At 44.4% G+C, this 18005-nt stretch overlaps 1 protein-coding gene across 1 annotated transcript; it reads left to right on the forward strand.

Annotated features, from left to right (window-relative positions):
• Positions 1 to 1921: 1921 nt before the first annotated feature.
• Positions 1922 to 17581, forward strand: LOC144145573 (amine sulfotransferase-like). Its single transcript, XM_077677223.1, has 2 exons — positions 1922 to 2294; positions 16010 to 17581. The coding sequence occupies exon 2, from the start codon at positions 16026 to 16028 to the stop codon at positions 16704 to 16706; it is 681 nt and encodes a 226-aa protein (XP_077533349.1). The 5' UTR covers positions 1922 to 2294; positions 16010 to 16025; the 3' UTR covers positions 16707 to 17581.
• Positions 17582 to 18005: the final 424 nt, after the last annotated feature.

Here is an 18005-nt window from a genome sequence, read left to right on the forward strand (position 1 = left end):
GCTTATCGCACACATAAGTAGCGCCGTGCTCGCCATGGCCTTGGCGGCGCGCAAACATTTGCAACAGGCGGTCATCGTGGGCGCCCGACAAGTCACCAAATGTCGTTATCAGTGCACCGCTCCAGCTTTCCCGGGTTGTCTGAGCGGCCATCATTAAGATTCCACGCTCAGGCAGCGTCGCGCAGACGAATTTCCGTGAAGGACCGCTTGACGTTCCCAGGCTATGTATAAAGAGCGGCAAATGCATCTATTTTCTCCAGCCAGCTCACCGGGTCGTAGCGGAAGCCACGGAACTCTGCGACACTGGCATCCCGCACAACAGCAGTCACCGTGATCAGGACCGAAGTGGGGACGGAACCGGTAAAGTCATCCAGCAGCATGGTCAACTTGGCGACGGCCTGAATGATATCAGCGGTTCAGCTGTGCGTTGGTGCTCGATTCGCGCCACAGCACGCTCTCCTCGGTAGAAGACGTATGAAGACCTGGAAGGGCTCGGCCGTTGCGGAGTACAATCCCTGAGGCCGAATCACAGTGAGGGAGAGGGGGAAGACACCTGGGCTTTGGAAATTTGGCGGGTGCGCTAGTGTGAGAAACTGCTACTGATTTCCATGCCGGTACGCTTTATTCTCATCGAGTTCCCGCATCTTCTTTTTCTTCTTCCCTACTTTGCTGAAGTTCATCGCCTTCCTGGGTGATTGCAAAATATAAAATTCACAAAAATCTGCGTAGGCCGTAAGCATGCCAGATTAGACGAAAAACTAATGAGGATTGTTATCAAAATTGTTATTCTGTAACATCGGATTCGAAAGGCAGACTGACCGGCAGACATCTTTTTTACTCGCAGGAATACTTTGAGAAATGCGTCTGACGCTGCTTCAATCCGTAGTCAAAGGCCGATATAGTAAAGACAATAGTCTTTCTTGGGCTACTTAAAGGCAGTAATTTTGGAATGTCTGTATGTGTGTCTGTCTCTCGGTGACTCGATTCAGCCACCCGGTCAAAGGAAAACAGGTGCTCCTCAATAATCTTATATACCCAGAGCCAAACGTAAACGTCTGAGTACGGTGTCAATGTTCATACTCGTGAACACTGCTCAACAAGAACTAGACATTACGCAAATATAAGTGGTAAAATCAATACATAAGTGATATTTGCAGTGTTTCTTTATTTAAAAAATTCATGGATGCTTCGTTTTTGCGATAGCAAATTAAATACTACTTTCAACTGCAGAAAAGCGTCGCCTGTTGTTGCCAGTGCTAATATAGTTCCTGGCGGAATTTATTAAATTAAAGGGCAACAGCAAAAAAAGCTACTACTAGATAGGCTCCACTTTGCGCTTGGCACATTCGTGGAGTAGGGCAACGTTCTTCTGTAAACATAGTAGTAGGATCACTCGATTCCCACGCGTCTCCGCCGTACGGCAGCGCTGGCATCGATGCACCCGACTCGGAGAACTGCAACGCGGTAAATATAAATTGTCCTGAGCATACGTCTAGAGTGTTATCTTGGGAGTAACGAGGCGGGAGAGGAACACCATGAAAGGTGAGCGGCAAAGAGACGGGAGGCATTTACTTGACAGGGGCTCCAGTCAGCTATCGTGTTTCGTCGACATTTGCAACGAGACGAAGAGATACGCGGCCATTTTTTCTTCTTCTGGCTTTACGAACTTTGTTCGCGTTACAGGTACCTGAACACGGTCTGCTGCTTCGATGAGCCTGCGTTGTGTCCTCGATAATCGCAGCAATCATGAGGCATTGTGTTGTTTGTCAAAGCTTTCATACAATCAGAAAGCTCAGGCCTTGGTTCGGTTTTCGCGGAAAGAACAATAGCCTTTGGTAGAACGGCTACGTCCGGATAAGGCGTTGTGTGCGTTGCTGTTGTGGGCTGAAGTTTTTCTGCTAAATTCCAGCGTCAAGAATGCTTCTCGCGAAAGTGCCGCATTACGTGTGCCCCAGTCTCTGTGCCCGCTGGACAGATGCGGAGAAACGTTTTATAGAGCACTAAGGTTGCGTGCTTGCTTGCGCGATTCGCGAAAACTTTGCTGATCATTTCCATATGTAGGAAGAAGAGCCTGCACTTCTTGTTCACTACGCGCCGTGCCTGCAAGAACAGCGCACCAGCTCAATGCCAAAGAGTATCTTGTGTATACACCTTTATTCAGACCTCACGCGGCTTATCAGGTTTAGAACCCAAAAAGTGGCTGATGTGAAAGCTGGACGAGTTTAAACGGATTCATGAAATAAATCTACGTCTGCAACAAAACGACGACAAGCGAGGGCACAAGCAAGCGTGAGGTAAGGTGAATATTTTGTCAGTTTTTTTAGTATTCATACTTACATTGAAAGGTTTTTTGTTTGTCGTGTTGAGAGAGCAATAACGCGCACGTTATGGAGTTTGTGGAGTTAGATACCAGAAAACGTGTATTTGTAAAGTTAGTGCGACCCACAGCGTCGCACATAGTTTATAAAGGAAACCCTTTAGCGTTCTTGGTCGTGATTATGACATTTACCCTTTCTCATTTAGCGGAATAGTATTTTGAGGAGTCACTGTCTGGAATAAAAGCCTGATATTCGCTGTAAGTTAGCGATAACAGGGAAAGAAATCTCGTGAGAGGATAAACAAAATATGCACTACGTACCTAAGAATTCGAGCATGCGTAAAAATATTTTCATATTTATTGCCATGACACCGTTTTCTTATGAGTGCGGCACCGCGTTTTTGGAGTTTATTTTTTGTAAAATTAGGACGGGGTTGGTGGTTGTAGAATATACAATTTAGCCGTGGTTTTAGTTCGCAAAGCCGCAAGCGATCATGTTAACCAAAAATCGAAGCTGATCAGCTTTTATGTCTCGTCACTATTACATCTCGAGAATTCCCAGTTTAATTTTGCGCTTATGAACTTCTGCAAGAACACGTACAGACCCTCGAATGGCTTTTAACTTACTGAAAGGATTCATTGCAAAACCACACGTACACCCAAGGAGAAATACTTGAATGCAGAGCATGTAATTGTGCGGCTACTGCGTCTTTACAGCCTGATGTAATATAGGTAAGCATAGTTTGAGTGGTTTCTGTATCTAATGGAAGCGCTGGTTCTTCGATTGATTATTCCCAACATTCAGAACGCCGTTTCAACGTTTCCCTAAAAAACAGACAATGAGTAAAGACAGCTTGAGAGATTGCACTCATAGTGGCGGTCGTAGTTTAAATATACCGGAGTAGCACAACTGCTGCAAAACAATGCATATTTCAAGGAGCTACTGAAGTTTGTGCTTACGTTGCTCACTATCTCTGCGTTTCATATCCCCCTCTTTTGTGTACTACTTCTTCAAATCACGGGCGTTGAAATAAACTCGAAATAAATTTATGGAACATATCGCATGGCAAAACACGGCAGGGAATGTGAAAATCCCCGGACCATCTCCAATAACGTGAAACCTGGGGAGGGGCGAAGGATGCACTAAATAAGTGTATTCTTGGCGCCTTGTCGTTTTTCTCCCCGGAGACGAAACTGTTGAGGGGTGGAGGTATGCAGCTTTGCTGCAAGATTCTCCTCTTCTTCAAGCACGAAACGTTCTAGCGCAAGGCATAAACGAGTGTCCCGGTGTTTAACACCGTGACTACATGAGACGACGATTACGACAACGACCACATGAGACGCCGAAAGTTCGAGCCCCTAAGGGGGTTCGCCCCTAAAACCCCAGCCAATAGCGAGTAATCATTGGACAGTGAGAATTCTCTAAAATGGCATGTATAAACCAAAGTTCGGGATTTCTTAGTTTGGGTACTTTGAGAAATCAGTCGTGGGCTGGACCTTGTCCTCAGTGTGAAAGAAAAACAGCTACATGTCTACAGTAAAGGCAGCTTAAAATAAGCAGCTGAAGCCCCTGCTCGGACCGCTAGCTGTTCGGACCAATCGCAATCAGGGGGAACTTCCAGCGGTCTCAATAAGATATCGATGAGTACCAAGTGCTAACTTCGAACACAACGTTATTCTATTCCGTGGTCTCTAAAATTTGCGTTTACCGCAAGTCCGGACAGGCAAATGTGTTACCCGCAACTGTTTTTCAAATTTGTTTGGGTTTCTCCGGAAACACGGGCTATACTTAGAAGGTGTCGTCAAAGGTGCAGCCAACACTTGTATTTTTACTTTTTTTACTGAGATATACCTTTCCACTGTGTAATAAATCATCTTTGTTAGGTGTTGTTACTGTATACCTGTTTCGAACAAGAAACTCTCCGGCCGTCGCTACTAATATGAACCCTGGGGAGGGGCGAAGCATGCAGTTCTTAAGTGTATTCTTGTTGCCTTCGCCTTCTTGCCAGCGGAGATGAAACCATTGTGGGGTAGAGGTGTACAGCATTGCTGTAAAAGTCTCGTGTCTTTGAACCACGAAGGTTTCCAGCGGGAAGCGTAAACGAGTGTCCTGGTGCTCCTTATACGCGTTACATTCCAGCGCGAGGCGAAACCGAGTGCTTAGGTCTTTTAGTACCGCGACTACATGAGACGACGGTTACGATGATGACGACATGAGACGCCTACAACCCGAGCCCCTAAGATGCGTCTCCCCAAATAAGTTGGCAAGTTGGGTTGATTGATTTAGCACTGTTTTCGCGCTTCCTACGTGTCACTGGAACATGTTATCTGCGCTACTGTGGCTTATTCGTGCCTACAATGTAAGTAGTCGCTCGCCAGTACAAAGAAAGACGTCTTCACCACATACAAGCAGGAAATCTGTGAACAAAAGAAGATAAAGTATGTAACGTAAATTTTTAATGCGAAATTTCTCCCGCTCTTTTCCCGAATTTTTATCTTCTTGCTATCTGTCTTTCCCGCCGCGCCAAACATCCAGGTCGGTAAATGTTGACGCACCGTTGCCCATGTACCGTGGAGCTTTCCTAGCTTCACAAAAAACAAGCTTATGGTTCTCCGGTCATCTTACCTGAAATATTGCACCAGTCTTGGGGGGAAATAGTATTTTGTTTTGTTAATTTTCCGTCACTCAGAATGATGACACCACAGTTTAAGTAATATATTAGCTGCAAAGGTTTTCTAGACTTCCATTGGGCTATTACTAGAAGAATAGTTTGGACATTATAAACATCTGCGACATGTTATATAGAACTCTTTTGGTCAGTGAGAAAAAAATCTCGGGTCATTTCTGTGTGTGTGCTTTAAAGGCGAAAGTCTTGCAACAATGATAAAAACATTTTACTGCTACGTTTTTAGAGCAAAGCTTTCTACATCTACCATCCCACGGTTCTTTCGTAGCGTGCGGGATAAAAAACTCCCAACACGGTTGGGGAGGCGGAGGGCGCTTTTCATTCACGGAGCTGTAGATGGTGCGGCCACAGGGCTCTATTACCCAGCGTTCCCCGTGCTCACCCCGGCGGGCGTGTGGGCGGGACCCTTCCGTCGGCTTTGTCGTTTGCTTTCGCTGCGCTAACCCTTGTTTGAATAAAGTCTTGTCTCTCTCTCTTTGCGCTCGGCTGGCTTTGGATGCTTGTCGACACCACATTTCGCGTGTGCGAACATTTTATGCTAATGAAAGACTTAAAATTGCACACACCATCTCAAGGAGTGAATTTTATTATAGTTTTTGATACCGCTCCGGAAGAAATATTGCCGACGTCACCCCATTACTTGTGAAGCCGGTCTTGTGCGGAGTAAGAAAAGTAGGAGCTGTGCGTCAGCTTCTGTATTCAGCAATCGTTCGAACAAATTGAACAGCCATCTGCTAATAACCGAGCAAAGCGATAAATGCAAGGCGAAAACAAATTACACGCCTTCGAGGCCGTCGGCTTTGCCAGAAGGCATTACAATTCCGGTAATGGTATATATACGCTTTTGCAACCTTGCCGAACGCTCGAAAGTATTGTATCACCTCACTTTAGGTTTTCATGGCGTGAAAGTATGCCGACATGCGCTATGGGCAGCAAAACAATGTAGGTTGAATTGTAAATCACCTACTGTGTGTATGTGGACTGCTGGTTTTATACCAGTCTTCTAACCGGTATGGCGGCTTATTGAGGAAAAAGAGTCACGTTTACTGTAGAAATACAGTAACACAATGTTTCTTCAAACCTGGGGGGATACTTCGGTGCATTTCCCACAGACGTGTCTTCCGAATATTCAGATACGCGTTATAGTAAAACTGCGCTCAAAGGGAGCAATAGTAGGAGGACGTGGAAATTTAATTAAACAGTAAAATCGAGCTGGTTAGTCGGCGGGGTCCTTGGTGCAGGACAAGAGAGTGAAGTGATTTTTTTCAATGCATAGAACGCCATCTCGAGTTGGCCAGATATGTTAGCTGCGTGAAAATATTCCTCAGTTTTGCTTGTTGTCATACTTGAAACGGGAACGTATGCTATTTATTGCATTTTTTAGCGAGCATATCAAGTCTTCAACACGGTATTCAGGTCGTAGCTGACCGGGTTCAGAGTCAGTTCGCTGTGATAACGGTGGTTACGACAGAAAATCAGGGAACAAAGGCCGCTTTTGAGTACTCTAGACAAGGTTGTCTGCGTCTTTTAGCGGTGGAAAACATACCTTCTCATTGCATTTGTCCGTGAATAATAAACAAAGCACGCCGCGGATAGGTGCCTTCTTGCACGTAGCCTTAACGAAAGCCAATTTGTGAAGAAGGTACTGTATACCTCACAGCCTGAAGAAAATATCCGCACGAACTTTGAGAGCCTTCCAAACATCTCCAAACATCTCCAAACATCCTAATACGACGTTTATGACGGCGAAGAAACATTAATACGTTGGGTACAGAAAAAAACCTTCACCCGATACAAGTCAACAACAATGAAAGGAATAGAAGACAGCCATTTCTTTTGCTACTGTGCGATGTGCGTGCGGGGGCTTGCTGCTTGCTGCGTAGCATTAGAGTGGTCAGTCTTGATAAGAGCATCTCCAAAATACTTTAGAGAAGCCTACTCATTTTGAATACTTATAGCGGAGCTCTGATGACTGAACCTCGCAAATAAGCTAGAAAGGACCAGCCACGCACGATCATCTAGCGATGCTCTGAAGAAAGTTGATCTGGGTGGCGGACTTGTGCGGATGCAACTTGAAATTATTCAGATATGTGAGAAGATGGTAAAATTACCGAATTACTGGAAATACGCTTTTTATTCACTACAGCTACATAGCGAGTGATTTCTAGCACGACTCCGCTGCCCCTTACAAGGAGATTGTAACAGAAGGTAGCGGCGAGAGTATCTTAGCCAACGTCACAGCCAGGGGGCGTCACTCAAACATCGCACCGCCAATTCACTCTGTCGTTCCTCGATCGGCTAATGAGGAGTGGCTCTTTAAGACTCGTTATTCATTCCGTGCTCTACACCTCTCCAGGTCTTTGTGGCCTGTTTTGACCTTTTGTTCCATTTAATCGCTCTATGTCTGCCTCTCTCTCATTCACACACACTTTCTTTCTATCTCCCTATATATATATATATATATATATATATACACACATCTTAAATGTGTTTCTTTCTGTAATTAACTCTTCCGTGCTGTCTCGCTCTTGGATTATTCGTCGACTGTGACTTTAGCCGACGACGTTCACAGTTCGTTCCAGAACAAAAAGATTCCCAAACGTGCTTGTTTTTCTAGATTCGCAATGCAACTAGAAACACGAGCCTTTTATCTACTAAGTATGCGTGTCAAAGAAAAAGACAAGTAATGAAACCGGAACTTTTTATCTACTTATGCATGAACACTGGCCTCCGACGTCTTGTCGCGAAGGCCATAAGTCACCTTGTCGGAGTTGTCCGCCGTGAAGAACGGCCCGTCAAGGCTGCCGATCACTAGTATCAAGGGTGTGTGCCGTTAAGAGCGCCCGCCAGAGAAACAAACCCAGCAAATACACAAATCACCATTGTCGAGCCGGTGGCTGCCTGAACCGTGTCCTCCACCGACAGCAGCGGATATAAAAACATGCTTGAATCCAAAACGAAACGAAGAAAGATTCTTATAACTCGAGGCAAGGTACAGTACTTATTAGACATAAACGCAGGGGAACCAACGCAATGAACTACAACATTAGTAAAGGGTATGCCAAAAAGTGTTTAAAACTAGCAGCGCTATCAACGTCAGGTTATAAACAGTAGAATTTTGATAAAACCAATGCAATTATTTGCATATGGAAGAAACTAAGGTCCTAAATACTCCCTGACCATGCCAATTATGCAGCTCTGTCTCATGGCAACATAGGCAATCTTCCAAGGCGTGCATCCACAGTAGCTCGCGTCCAATGACGAACAATGTGTTTCAGTAAATTTCGGGCCCGTATGGGTCTTCAACAACGCCGGCCATTATTGACGATGCACAACCATGCACGAGAAAACGCACCATGGCATCGCGACATCCCGACACGACTCCACACTTTGGTTGTACACGAGGATTTGCACTCGTGTGTCTGCGGCAAATGAGCCAACCAAATAAAGCATCCGCTGCAGTGGGACTGTCAGTATTCCTTCCTTCTACTTTCTAGTATCTAGCGCGGTTCCTGTGATGCTGGAAGCTAGCAACAGTTCTAGAACACACGTCGGACACAGTGAAGTATTCGTGGGCTTTCACAGGTATTTCCGCTGCTGCAGTGCTGCCTTTAAAAGAAGGCGACTATCCCATACGCACGATCGCACGGCTTCCCCTTTTAACGGATAGCATTATCTGGAGAGCATCATGCCCCACCTCTCTCATCCCCATCCGTGCAAAACCCTGCATTTGCACACAAATACATTGCCCGAATTTTTTTGCTTGAAATTGTCTGTTTATTGTTTATTGTTTATTATTCAAACTCAAAACAGGAGGAGGTGCCGAAGTTCCAATGAACTGTCCGGGGGATCTCCGATGAAGATATCAAACACTGTTTTAAAGCAGCGTCACAATATACATTTCTGAATAAATGTACCTGATTAGTACGAAAAACACTTAATAGACAAATTAGTTTGGACATTGTACAAGAATAATACATCGTATGAAATTTTGGACAATACAGTCATCCACATACCCACAGCATAATTCAGAGGTTAAATTGACACACTCAATCGGCTAAATTCAGATGATTTGTCAAACATTGTTTTGAAAAACAATACATATAAAGAACAGTACAAATTGTAAAAGGGAACAAATAATATAAACACACACATCTTAAAATTTAAAACAAAAACAAATACAAAAATAAAAGTGCACAAGAAAGAGCGACGGCAACCATGGAACGCATGGCATTGCCGCACAAATGTACAACTGGCGGAGCCAACACTTTTAATTGTCATCAATGCGTAAATGGACGTAACAGGTGGAGAAAATTTTATAAAAATGAAAAAGTTTAAATTGAATTAATCGTATAAAAATGAACTCCGTAAATACCACATCTGCGTCTTTCAACCCCCTGCCTCCTCCCCAAACGACGACGCAATTAAAAGTTCCCGAAAAGGACAACGGAAACAAAGTAACAGTCGCGAAAACGGATAAACCGCGTTACTCAGTGCATTTTGAAGAAAATGAATAATTGGAGTAACGAACGCATGTAATGATTGTAATAGCACAAACGTAATTAATTGGTCTGGTGGAGTTTTGAAAAAGCAAGATATATATATTGTAAGGCGCGCACCAGTAGTCTTGGGGAACGTCTTTATTAGGCGAGCCTTGTCCTACGTCGCAGAGAGCGAGCCCCAGAGAACAACCAAGACGGGCGTTGATGATGATAGACAACTGATGACGATGATGAAGCATGATTGCAGGTGGAAGACAGGCCTCCGGAGTACGAGTCCACTGGCGCATACCCTTCTGCTAGTACTTCGCACATACCGTTTGTGTACAACTACCGGGGGATTGTCCGGACGCACATTCCTCTGGTGTCGGGGCACTAACCAGTGCTTACAATATATATATATATATATATATTTATAAAACTACAGAAAGAATGTATGGAAAGAGGTTGTAACAAAATAGCATTTGAAGCCAATGCGCCTAGTCAGAAAGCTCTACAAAAATAAAAATGCCCGGAAAGGGAGCGGGACACACCACTGGCAATATAAAACAGTTATCTCTCTAATGCCGTAAGCTTGCATCATTGCAAAAATACACAACGAAGTGGTTAAAACAATAAAATAACGGCGTAATTGGCTAGTCAGCAAAATTTGGCATTAAGAATCCGAATGACGACGAGGGGCGTAACAAGGCTGCGCATTAGTAGACTTTTCCCGGAATCGCGCACTTTCTTTGTATTTTAGTAAGCTGGACAATGGTGTGTTTAGTGAGCGCCCGCCCAAATCTTCGAGCTTTCTGTATATTCACCAAAACAAATCTATACCTACAAAATGAAGTGACCCACCGACTGACTGATTGACTGACTGACTCATCAACGCCCAGCCAAAGCTGGTAGCTCCGGAGAATTGAAATTACGCGAATACATTTTCGTTATAGCGAGGGGGCTCACTAAGGCGGAATTTTCGGAAATTGCACTCCTATGAGAGCAAAGGGGCAAAATTGTGCTTTCGTAAATTTGTGATTATGTCGCTCACCCGTTCACATATCGATGTCTTTTCTTATGATATATATACCTTTAAGACTATCTAAAAAAAGTTTCTAGGATTTCTCCCTAACCAACACCATCGGGGTGATAGGCATTCCAAATAAAATGGGTGTTCCTAAAGATTCTCCAATAAATCTTTCACTGATTCATTTATCCAATTGGTTTTTGCCAACATATGTTACTCTTACATATGCGGACAACCAATTTAAAGGATGTCGCCGAGCAACGCCGGTAAAAAGGCCAAATTTGTTTAGGAAATGAGACGCCTGACAAGCCGAAAATGCCTAACAGGTGATGTCAACCCCTAGCCAGACTGCTGGTTCTTACGGCTTGATATTTCATAAGCACGTTGTGATTACGGTGTTGCAGCTCAATATTGCTGAACATTTTAAATATTACACAATCGATAGAAGGGAAAGCGGTGAAATCGTTTTTTCGATATTATTTTTTTATCCCAGGCCATTGGAGATATTAAACTGGTTTCTGTGGATATAAATAACTTACTCAAGTATGCAAACTCTGTTGTAAAACATTTGACTATGGCGCCCACCTAATAGGGACAATCGGGGTTTCGGGAAAACGAGATGTTTCCACACATTCCTGAATTATGACACAGCCCACTAATATATCCAATTCGGTTTTTCTTCCAAATGCACCCCATGCAATTGCGCAATAATCGATTTCAGGATTTTGTCCTAACATGCGGATAAAAAGGCAAGCGGGTATTTTTAAAATACTCGTTCAGAGCAGGTTCGCACTTGTGGACGGTCAAAATGAGGACAGTGTGGACACTCTAAATGATAACCCAACAACAGCAATCACGGAGTCAGCAGCGGCTACTGAGAAGCAGCATGTAGGACGCAAACCGGAAAACTAACTAGGCAAACAAAGGAACTTATTTCGCAGCGCCAGAAGATGATATTGTCGAGTACGGTGGATCAAACTGAACAAGCGGAGCTATCAAAATTAATAAACAAAAGTAAAACAAATGACTTTCGTGCGTACAACATGGCGGCCATCGAGGAAACTATAGAAAGAGGAGGAAGTGCTGAAGGGAACAAGGAGGAAGCTGGCTATTGGCAGAGATAGAATGTACGCACTTAGAGATGAACAGGGCAGCGTTACGCACAATATGGAAGAGAAAATAAAAATCGCAGAACGGTTCTACACCAGGCCATACGGCAGCGACGCTGGAGCGAGACAAAGTACCGCGCCTACAAGCGTTGCTTGCGATGTTCCAGCAGTAACAGAAGAGGAAGTAGGAAAGGCACTTAAGGGCATGAAAAAAGGGGAAGCTGCAGGTGACGATGGCATAACCATAGACCTTTTAAAAGAGGGTGGAGATATAATTATAGAAAAGCTTGCTGAACTATTCTCAGTATGTTTAAGGACTCTAAAAGTACCAAAAGCCTGGGAAAATGCCAACATACATGTAATTCATGACAAGGGAGATAACAAAGATCTTAAGAACTACAGACCCATCAGCCTTCTGTCGGTTGTATACAAGCTATTTGCCCAGATAATACTTAGCCGCATGACCGCCAGCCTAGACTTCAAACAACCCAGGGAACAGAAAAGGATACTCCACAATGGATCACAACCATGTCATTAACCAAGTGATAGAAAAATGCGCAGAGTATAATAAACCACTTTACATGATATTTATAGACAATGAAAAAGCGTTCGATTCAGTAAGCACCGCCGCATTGATGGACGCCTTAAAGGACAAGGAATAGAGAAGACCTACGCACGACTCCTAGACGACATATATGAGGAATGCACCGGCAGAATTACACTTCACAAGCAAAGTGATAAATTCCCGATCCGAAGGGGAGTATGACAAAGAGATACCAGCTCACCAAAATTGTTCACAGCATGTCTGGACAGTGTATTCAGGCGGCTTGACTGGGAAAACTTAGGCTTACGGATAAACGGGGAATACTTGAGCCATTTAAGGATTGCAGATGACATAGTCTTGCCCAGTGGATCAGCAGAGCAACTCCAAAACATGATTGAGGAACTAAAATCACAGAGGTTCGCTGTGGGGCTAAAGATAAACATGAATAAAACTAAAGTGATGATAAATAAACATGCTGAACGCGCCTTTGTTATACTAGGAGACGAAACACTGGAACAAGTACAAGAATATGACTACCTTGGCCAGATGGTCAGTGCGGAGCCCAACCACGAAAACGAAGTCAGGCGCAGAATAGGACTGGGATGGGCTGCATTCGCCAAGCACTCGGAAATAATGAAAAGTAAGATGCCTCTATCCGTAAAAAGAAAGGTATTAAACCAATGCGTCCTGCCAGTGATGACATACGGAGCGGAAACTTGGCGACTTACTAAACAATTAGAAAGCAAGCTGATGTCCGCTCAACGTGCAGTGAAGAGAATAATGTTAGGAGTACCGCTTAGGGACAGAAAACGAGCTACCTGGATTAGGGAGCAAACTCTAATAGATGATGTCATAGTCCAGGTTAAGAAAAAGAAATGGACTTGAGCTGGTCATATAGTACGATGAACGGACAATAGGTGGACCGCAAGGACAACAGAATGTCCAGCGCGAGACGGGACTAGAAGAAGAGGAAGGCCATTAACTCGATGGGGAGATGAAAAAAGAAAATTCAGAGGCAAGGAATGGACACGGGCAGCACAGGACAGAAATGGGTGGAGGTCAATGGGGGAGGCCTTCATCCTGCAGTGGACTCAAATAGGCTGTTGATGATGATGATGATGACGATGATTTTAAGTATTACACCACCGAGAAAGAGAAAAGTGGTGAAATCGTTTTTCAGATAATAATTTTATTATCGCAGGTCATTTGAGATAATAAACTGGTTTCTGTAGATATAAATAACTTACTCAAGTATGTAAACACTGTTATACAACATTTGACTATGGCGCCCAACTAAGAGGGACAATCTGGTTTTTGGGAAAAAGGGATGTTTCTACACATTGCTCAACAAGTACACAGCCCGCTAATATGTCCAATTCGGTTTTGCTTGGAAATGCTGCCCATCCAATTGCGCAAAAATCGATTTCAGGATTTTGTCCTAACATGTGGATAGAAAGGCAAGCGAGGATTTTAAATTTACCGCCCTCTGCATGTGATATTCACTTGAATTTTTCCGCGTTCGCAATGCGCTCGCCATCTGTTGGCACTTTCTGCCACCACACGCCTCCTGGAGAAGCCCTGCCATTTATAATAAATCTAAAAGAGAAGACGTGCCGGTAAAAAGCGCAAAGGCATAGTGCTCGCCATCTCCTGGGATTTCTTGCAACCGCGCGCCTCCCATGGGTAGCCCAGGTTACTTATCATAATTAGAAAAAACAGCGCAAGGACGCGTACGACAGAACGTAAAAAAGACAGTACAAGCGCTGACTAGCAGATCGGCGTATTTTATTACGTTCTGCAATATATACGAAAACACAGACGACGTCACACCTTTGGAATCAATCAAAAAAAGAGAAAAAGAGAAAAGGAAAAGGACAGTACAAAAAACCAGTGAAAAATTAACAATGCACGCAGCACTGAGGGGAATATTTTGATGCTGTTATCTCTGACTTGCCCCGTCTAAGTAGTCACGCTCCTTCTGTAGCAAACTAACTGAGGGCTGACTCACGCACTTGTCGCCTCTTTTCGCTATCATGTAAGCTTCAAAAATTTCGCGCCTGCGCGCTCCCAAGTAGTGATTAAGAACCTTGGTGTTCTCAAAGAGAGGTGGTTTTCACCCACACTTTTTGCAGTTCTTGCAGTGGGAAACCAGGTGGCTCCCGGTGCCGACGCGTAACGCATACGCGTGCTCCGTCAGGCGGTCGTTGAGATATCTCCCCCTTTGTCCAACGTACACTGCACCGCACCTGAGGGGGATCTCGTACACTACGTTGTCGCGACAGGGGACGAAGCGAGTGGCGTGGTTGATCCCGCAAAGCGCCCAAACCTAAGCCTTACTTATCATAAAACTGTGAGCGATGAGCATCGTTCATACCTGCTGAGTAAGCCCTTCTCAAGGGTAGGAATACCTTCACTCCCGCTGTCGGCCTTCTTCGTATGTTCCCAGCGCAATCTTTTGCCGAATTCAAGTTCTACTTACAACCCGGCACGCGTCCTCATACCCTGTTAGAGTGCAAGCAAAACCCCAACCCCCACCCTCTTCCATCCACCCTTCCTAGCCATGACCTGTGGGAGAACCTGGTGCCAAGCAGTGATCTGGACGTCGAGACACTTTTCCCTCCAGAGCGAAGGCTGCCCGCTCATTGCATGGCTTTCTGGATTAGGGACCCCACCCAGTTAACCGGCTCAATAAAACGTTTTTCACTCACTCACTCATTCGCTTGAGCACACCATCTTGGTGCAATTTGTTTACGAGAGTTGCAGTAAAATACGCGTTCCAGACGTTTCGCATTACCACGACGCGCCTGTGGTTGGAGGCCATGTATAGACACCAAGCAGGAGTTCCTGAGTCTGTACCACTTCACGATGAACTAGCCAATTATGACAACTAACAAATAAATGAGCAGAGTTATACACATTAATATAATGGCCCACCCGGTCATCGCCGGGTACTACCGCTAGTCCACAATAAATCAATTTTCCTGCACGTGAGTTTTTACCACATGCAAATCACAATGTTTATTGAAGAGTTCTAAAGGACAAAATTAAACCATCGGTTTGTCATTGATTGACGGCTCTACAATCAATTCCAATTGAGAGCGGCTCCTAGCCCTTTCGGCCCTGGTGGTGTCAACTGGCGCCAGCCCATAAAAGCTCCTCTAGCGAATAGGGAACGAAAGCGAAACCGCCAGTTTTCTGGGGAATTGTTCTTCAATGACGCCTATAGCAAAAGAGAGAGAAAGATATAATTGCGTTATTGAGGTAAGGAGGTCAGATGCCCCGGGGAGAGAGAGGTAAAAATGTAGGGGAAAGAGCAGTCCAGCCGACGCTCACTGTTCGCCGCTGTTGCGTTTTAACAGAACAGGAAGCCACGAGGAAGAACAAGCTCCAGTGAAAACTGGTCCGGCGTTTAGGGTAAAAAAACGGAGGTCATAGTTTTATTCCTAAGCTCGTAAATCTATAAATACGCGCATTACGAACCTAATTACTTTTTTGTAGGTTCATTGTCATAACGTCTAGGAAAGCACGCAAAAATGATATTTATGCTCGGTATAAAATCTTTATTTACCAGATGTTCTGACTATTTGCTCATTAATAAATAAGGGCTGAAAGGCCTTGACCAAATATTTTTGTGTTAACTGCGGGCTAATTTCGATTCTTACTATACTAAAAGTGCAGTTTATCTAAATACAAACAATGTTTGTCTTGAAACCTTTCTCTCCACTCGAGCAAAACAATAAGGTTGTCTTTCTCACAACTTAATGACAGGTAACAAAAGTTTAATCAACTGATCATACTGATCAATTGTCAAATCCTATGGCAACACAATATCATCTACTTTCAGGCACGCATCCTCTGCGATGGAGCGAAGGAAACCAAAGCATCAGGTAATCGACGGCGTCCCCAGATGCATACGGCTTGACCCGGATATCTTGCGAGAAAATCTTAAGTTCAGAGCCAGAGCTGGAGATGTCTTGGAGTCCGCGTTCCCGAAGAGTGGAACACACTGGGTACAGTTCATCGTTCAGCTGATCCTCAAGAAAGGCGAACCGATCCCATCTTACAAGGAATTCGCCGACAACATGCGCTTGTTGGAGTATTCAAGGTGCCAGGACTGGACACCAACTCTACCTATGAGAACGTTCTTCTCGCACCTGCCATTGAGCACCGAGACGATGACGGAAGAAGCCAAGTACGTGTACGTGGCTCGTAATCCCTGGGACGTGTGCGTCTCTTTCTTCCATATGGCTACAAACCTTAGCTCCTACGAATATCAGGATGCAACCTTTGAGGAATTCGTCCACGCCTTTGTGGATGGAAACTTCGGATACGGTGACTACTTCGCACACGTGGCATCTGGCTACGCACTGAAAGACAGACCGAACGTGTTTTTCGTTACCTACGAAGAACTCCAAAAGAACAAACGAAATGTCGTTCTAAGATTAGCGTACTTTTTGGGCGAGGAGTATGGCAAGGACTTGGAGAGCAAAAAAGAGCTGCTTGAGAACTTGCTGGTCCAGTCATCACCCGAATCAATTTAAAGTGTAGTCGTGATGGACTTGAAGGACAACCCAAACAAGGAAATCCAAGAGCTGTTCTCAAGAAATGAAAACAAGTGTAAAGATGGCTACGGTGGCGACGAAAACAAATACGGTATCGTGCGAGCGGCCATAGTGGGCGGGTGGAGAGACTACTTCACACCAGAACTACTGCATATAATGGAATTAAGAATTCGCGAAGCTGAAAAGACGTCATCCCTTATGGAGCTCTGGAGCGATATTCGAGCTGAAGCTGTTGAAGCTTCGAGTTGTCCGGATTAAACAGTGTACGCTCACAGTAGGACAAATAAGGCTCCTTAGAAATGTGTGTAGCCAATTGTTCTCCTTTTAATCAATGCTGCCATGCATGCAGTAACTCATACCAGCAAGAATAAAAATACTCGTGAGGTTCAAACTCCCACCCTGTGACTCGCCAGGTATTTAGAAGCGCTTTACGGTGACACCAACTCTAGATACAACGTTGCACCCAGTTTCGCCTTGCTAATTTCTTGTTTCTGTAAAATGGTTGCTGTTTCTACAAGTTCGGAATAAAAGACGAACAAATTTGCTCATTTAAACGAAAAGGTTGCAATCGTAGTAAACACCATCCATAAAGGATGTCTTGATCCTACAGCTGCGCAAGTTTTACAGCAATTAACGCGAGAAAGTTTTAGGAGGGCTTTTTTATTTGAAATGTCCGTGTAAACAAGGTGCAACAATGCTTTGTTCATTACGGCACTCAAATGTTCGTTTTTACCATTTCTTGTGCGATTTGACGACGACGTGCTGTACGCGACATTACACAATAAATTGTAGATTTTCTGATATCTTCTTAAATACGTTAATAAGCGACAGCATAATAAAGAAGACGTACGCTCGTTCCCTACAATTTCCTCAAACGGGAATCCTAATTAGAATTCCGTGTGAATAGTTACTCGGGCGTATTTCCATTGGGTATTTTCGAATAAAGTGGCATAAAATGGTCATATGAGTTCCAGTTCTATGTTGCGTGGTGTTGACACAGACGGGCTAAATGTTTCCTCTTTGATTAATCTATTATACTTATACCTGGTTTCAGGCAAGATTTTGCCCGTACATACGTTATGACGCATCACCACGGCTATCATCACCCACTCCATTGAACAAGAATGGTGAGAGGGTATTATCGGGGGCGTGTCAAAGGCAAAACATTGACCCACCACACCATGCAACGGAACCATAACGGACATTCTCCTGACACTGCGATGTACCAAGAACGACGATCTGCTGGGAGCTGGGGAAATACCTCCTCAGGCAACCGCG

The sequence above is a fragment of the Haemaphysalis longicornis genome, unplaced genomic scaffold (assembly GCF_048455015.1).
Source record: "Haemaphysalis longicornis isolate Haplotype H1 unplaced genomic scaffold, Haemaphysalis longicornis Haplotype H1 scaffold_7, whole genome shotgun sequence".
Taxonomy (NCBI): domain Eukaryota; kingdom Metazoa; phylum Arthropoda; class Arachnida; order Ixodida; family Ixodidae; genus Haemaphysalis; species Haemaphysalis longicornis.

Bases quoted from the DNA above. Each gene is read 5' to 3' on its own strand.
- LOC144145573 (XM_077677223.1), top strand. From the start codon at position 16,026: ATGGAGCGAAGGAAACCAAAGCATCAGGTAATCGACGGCGTCCCCAGA.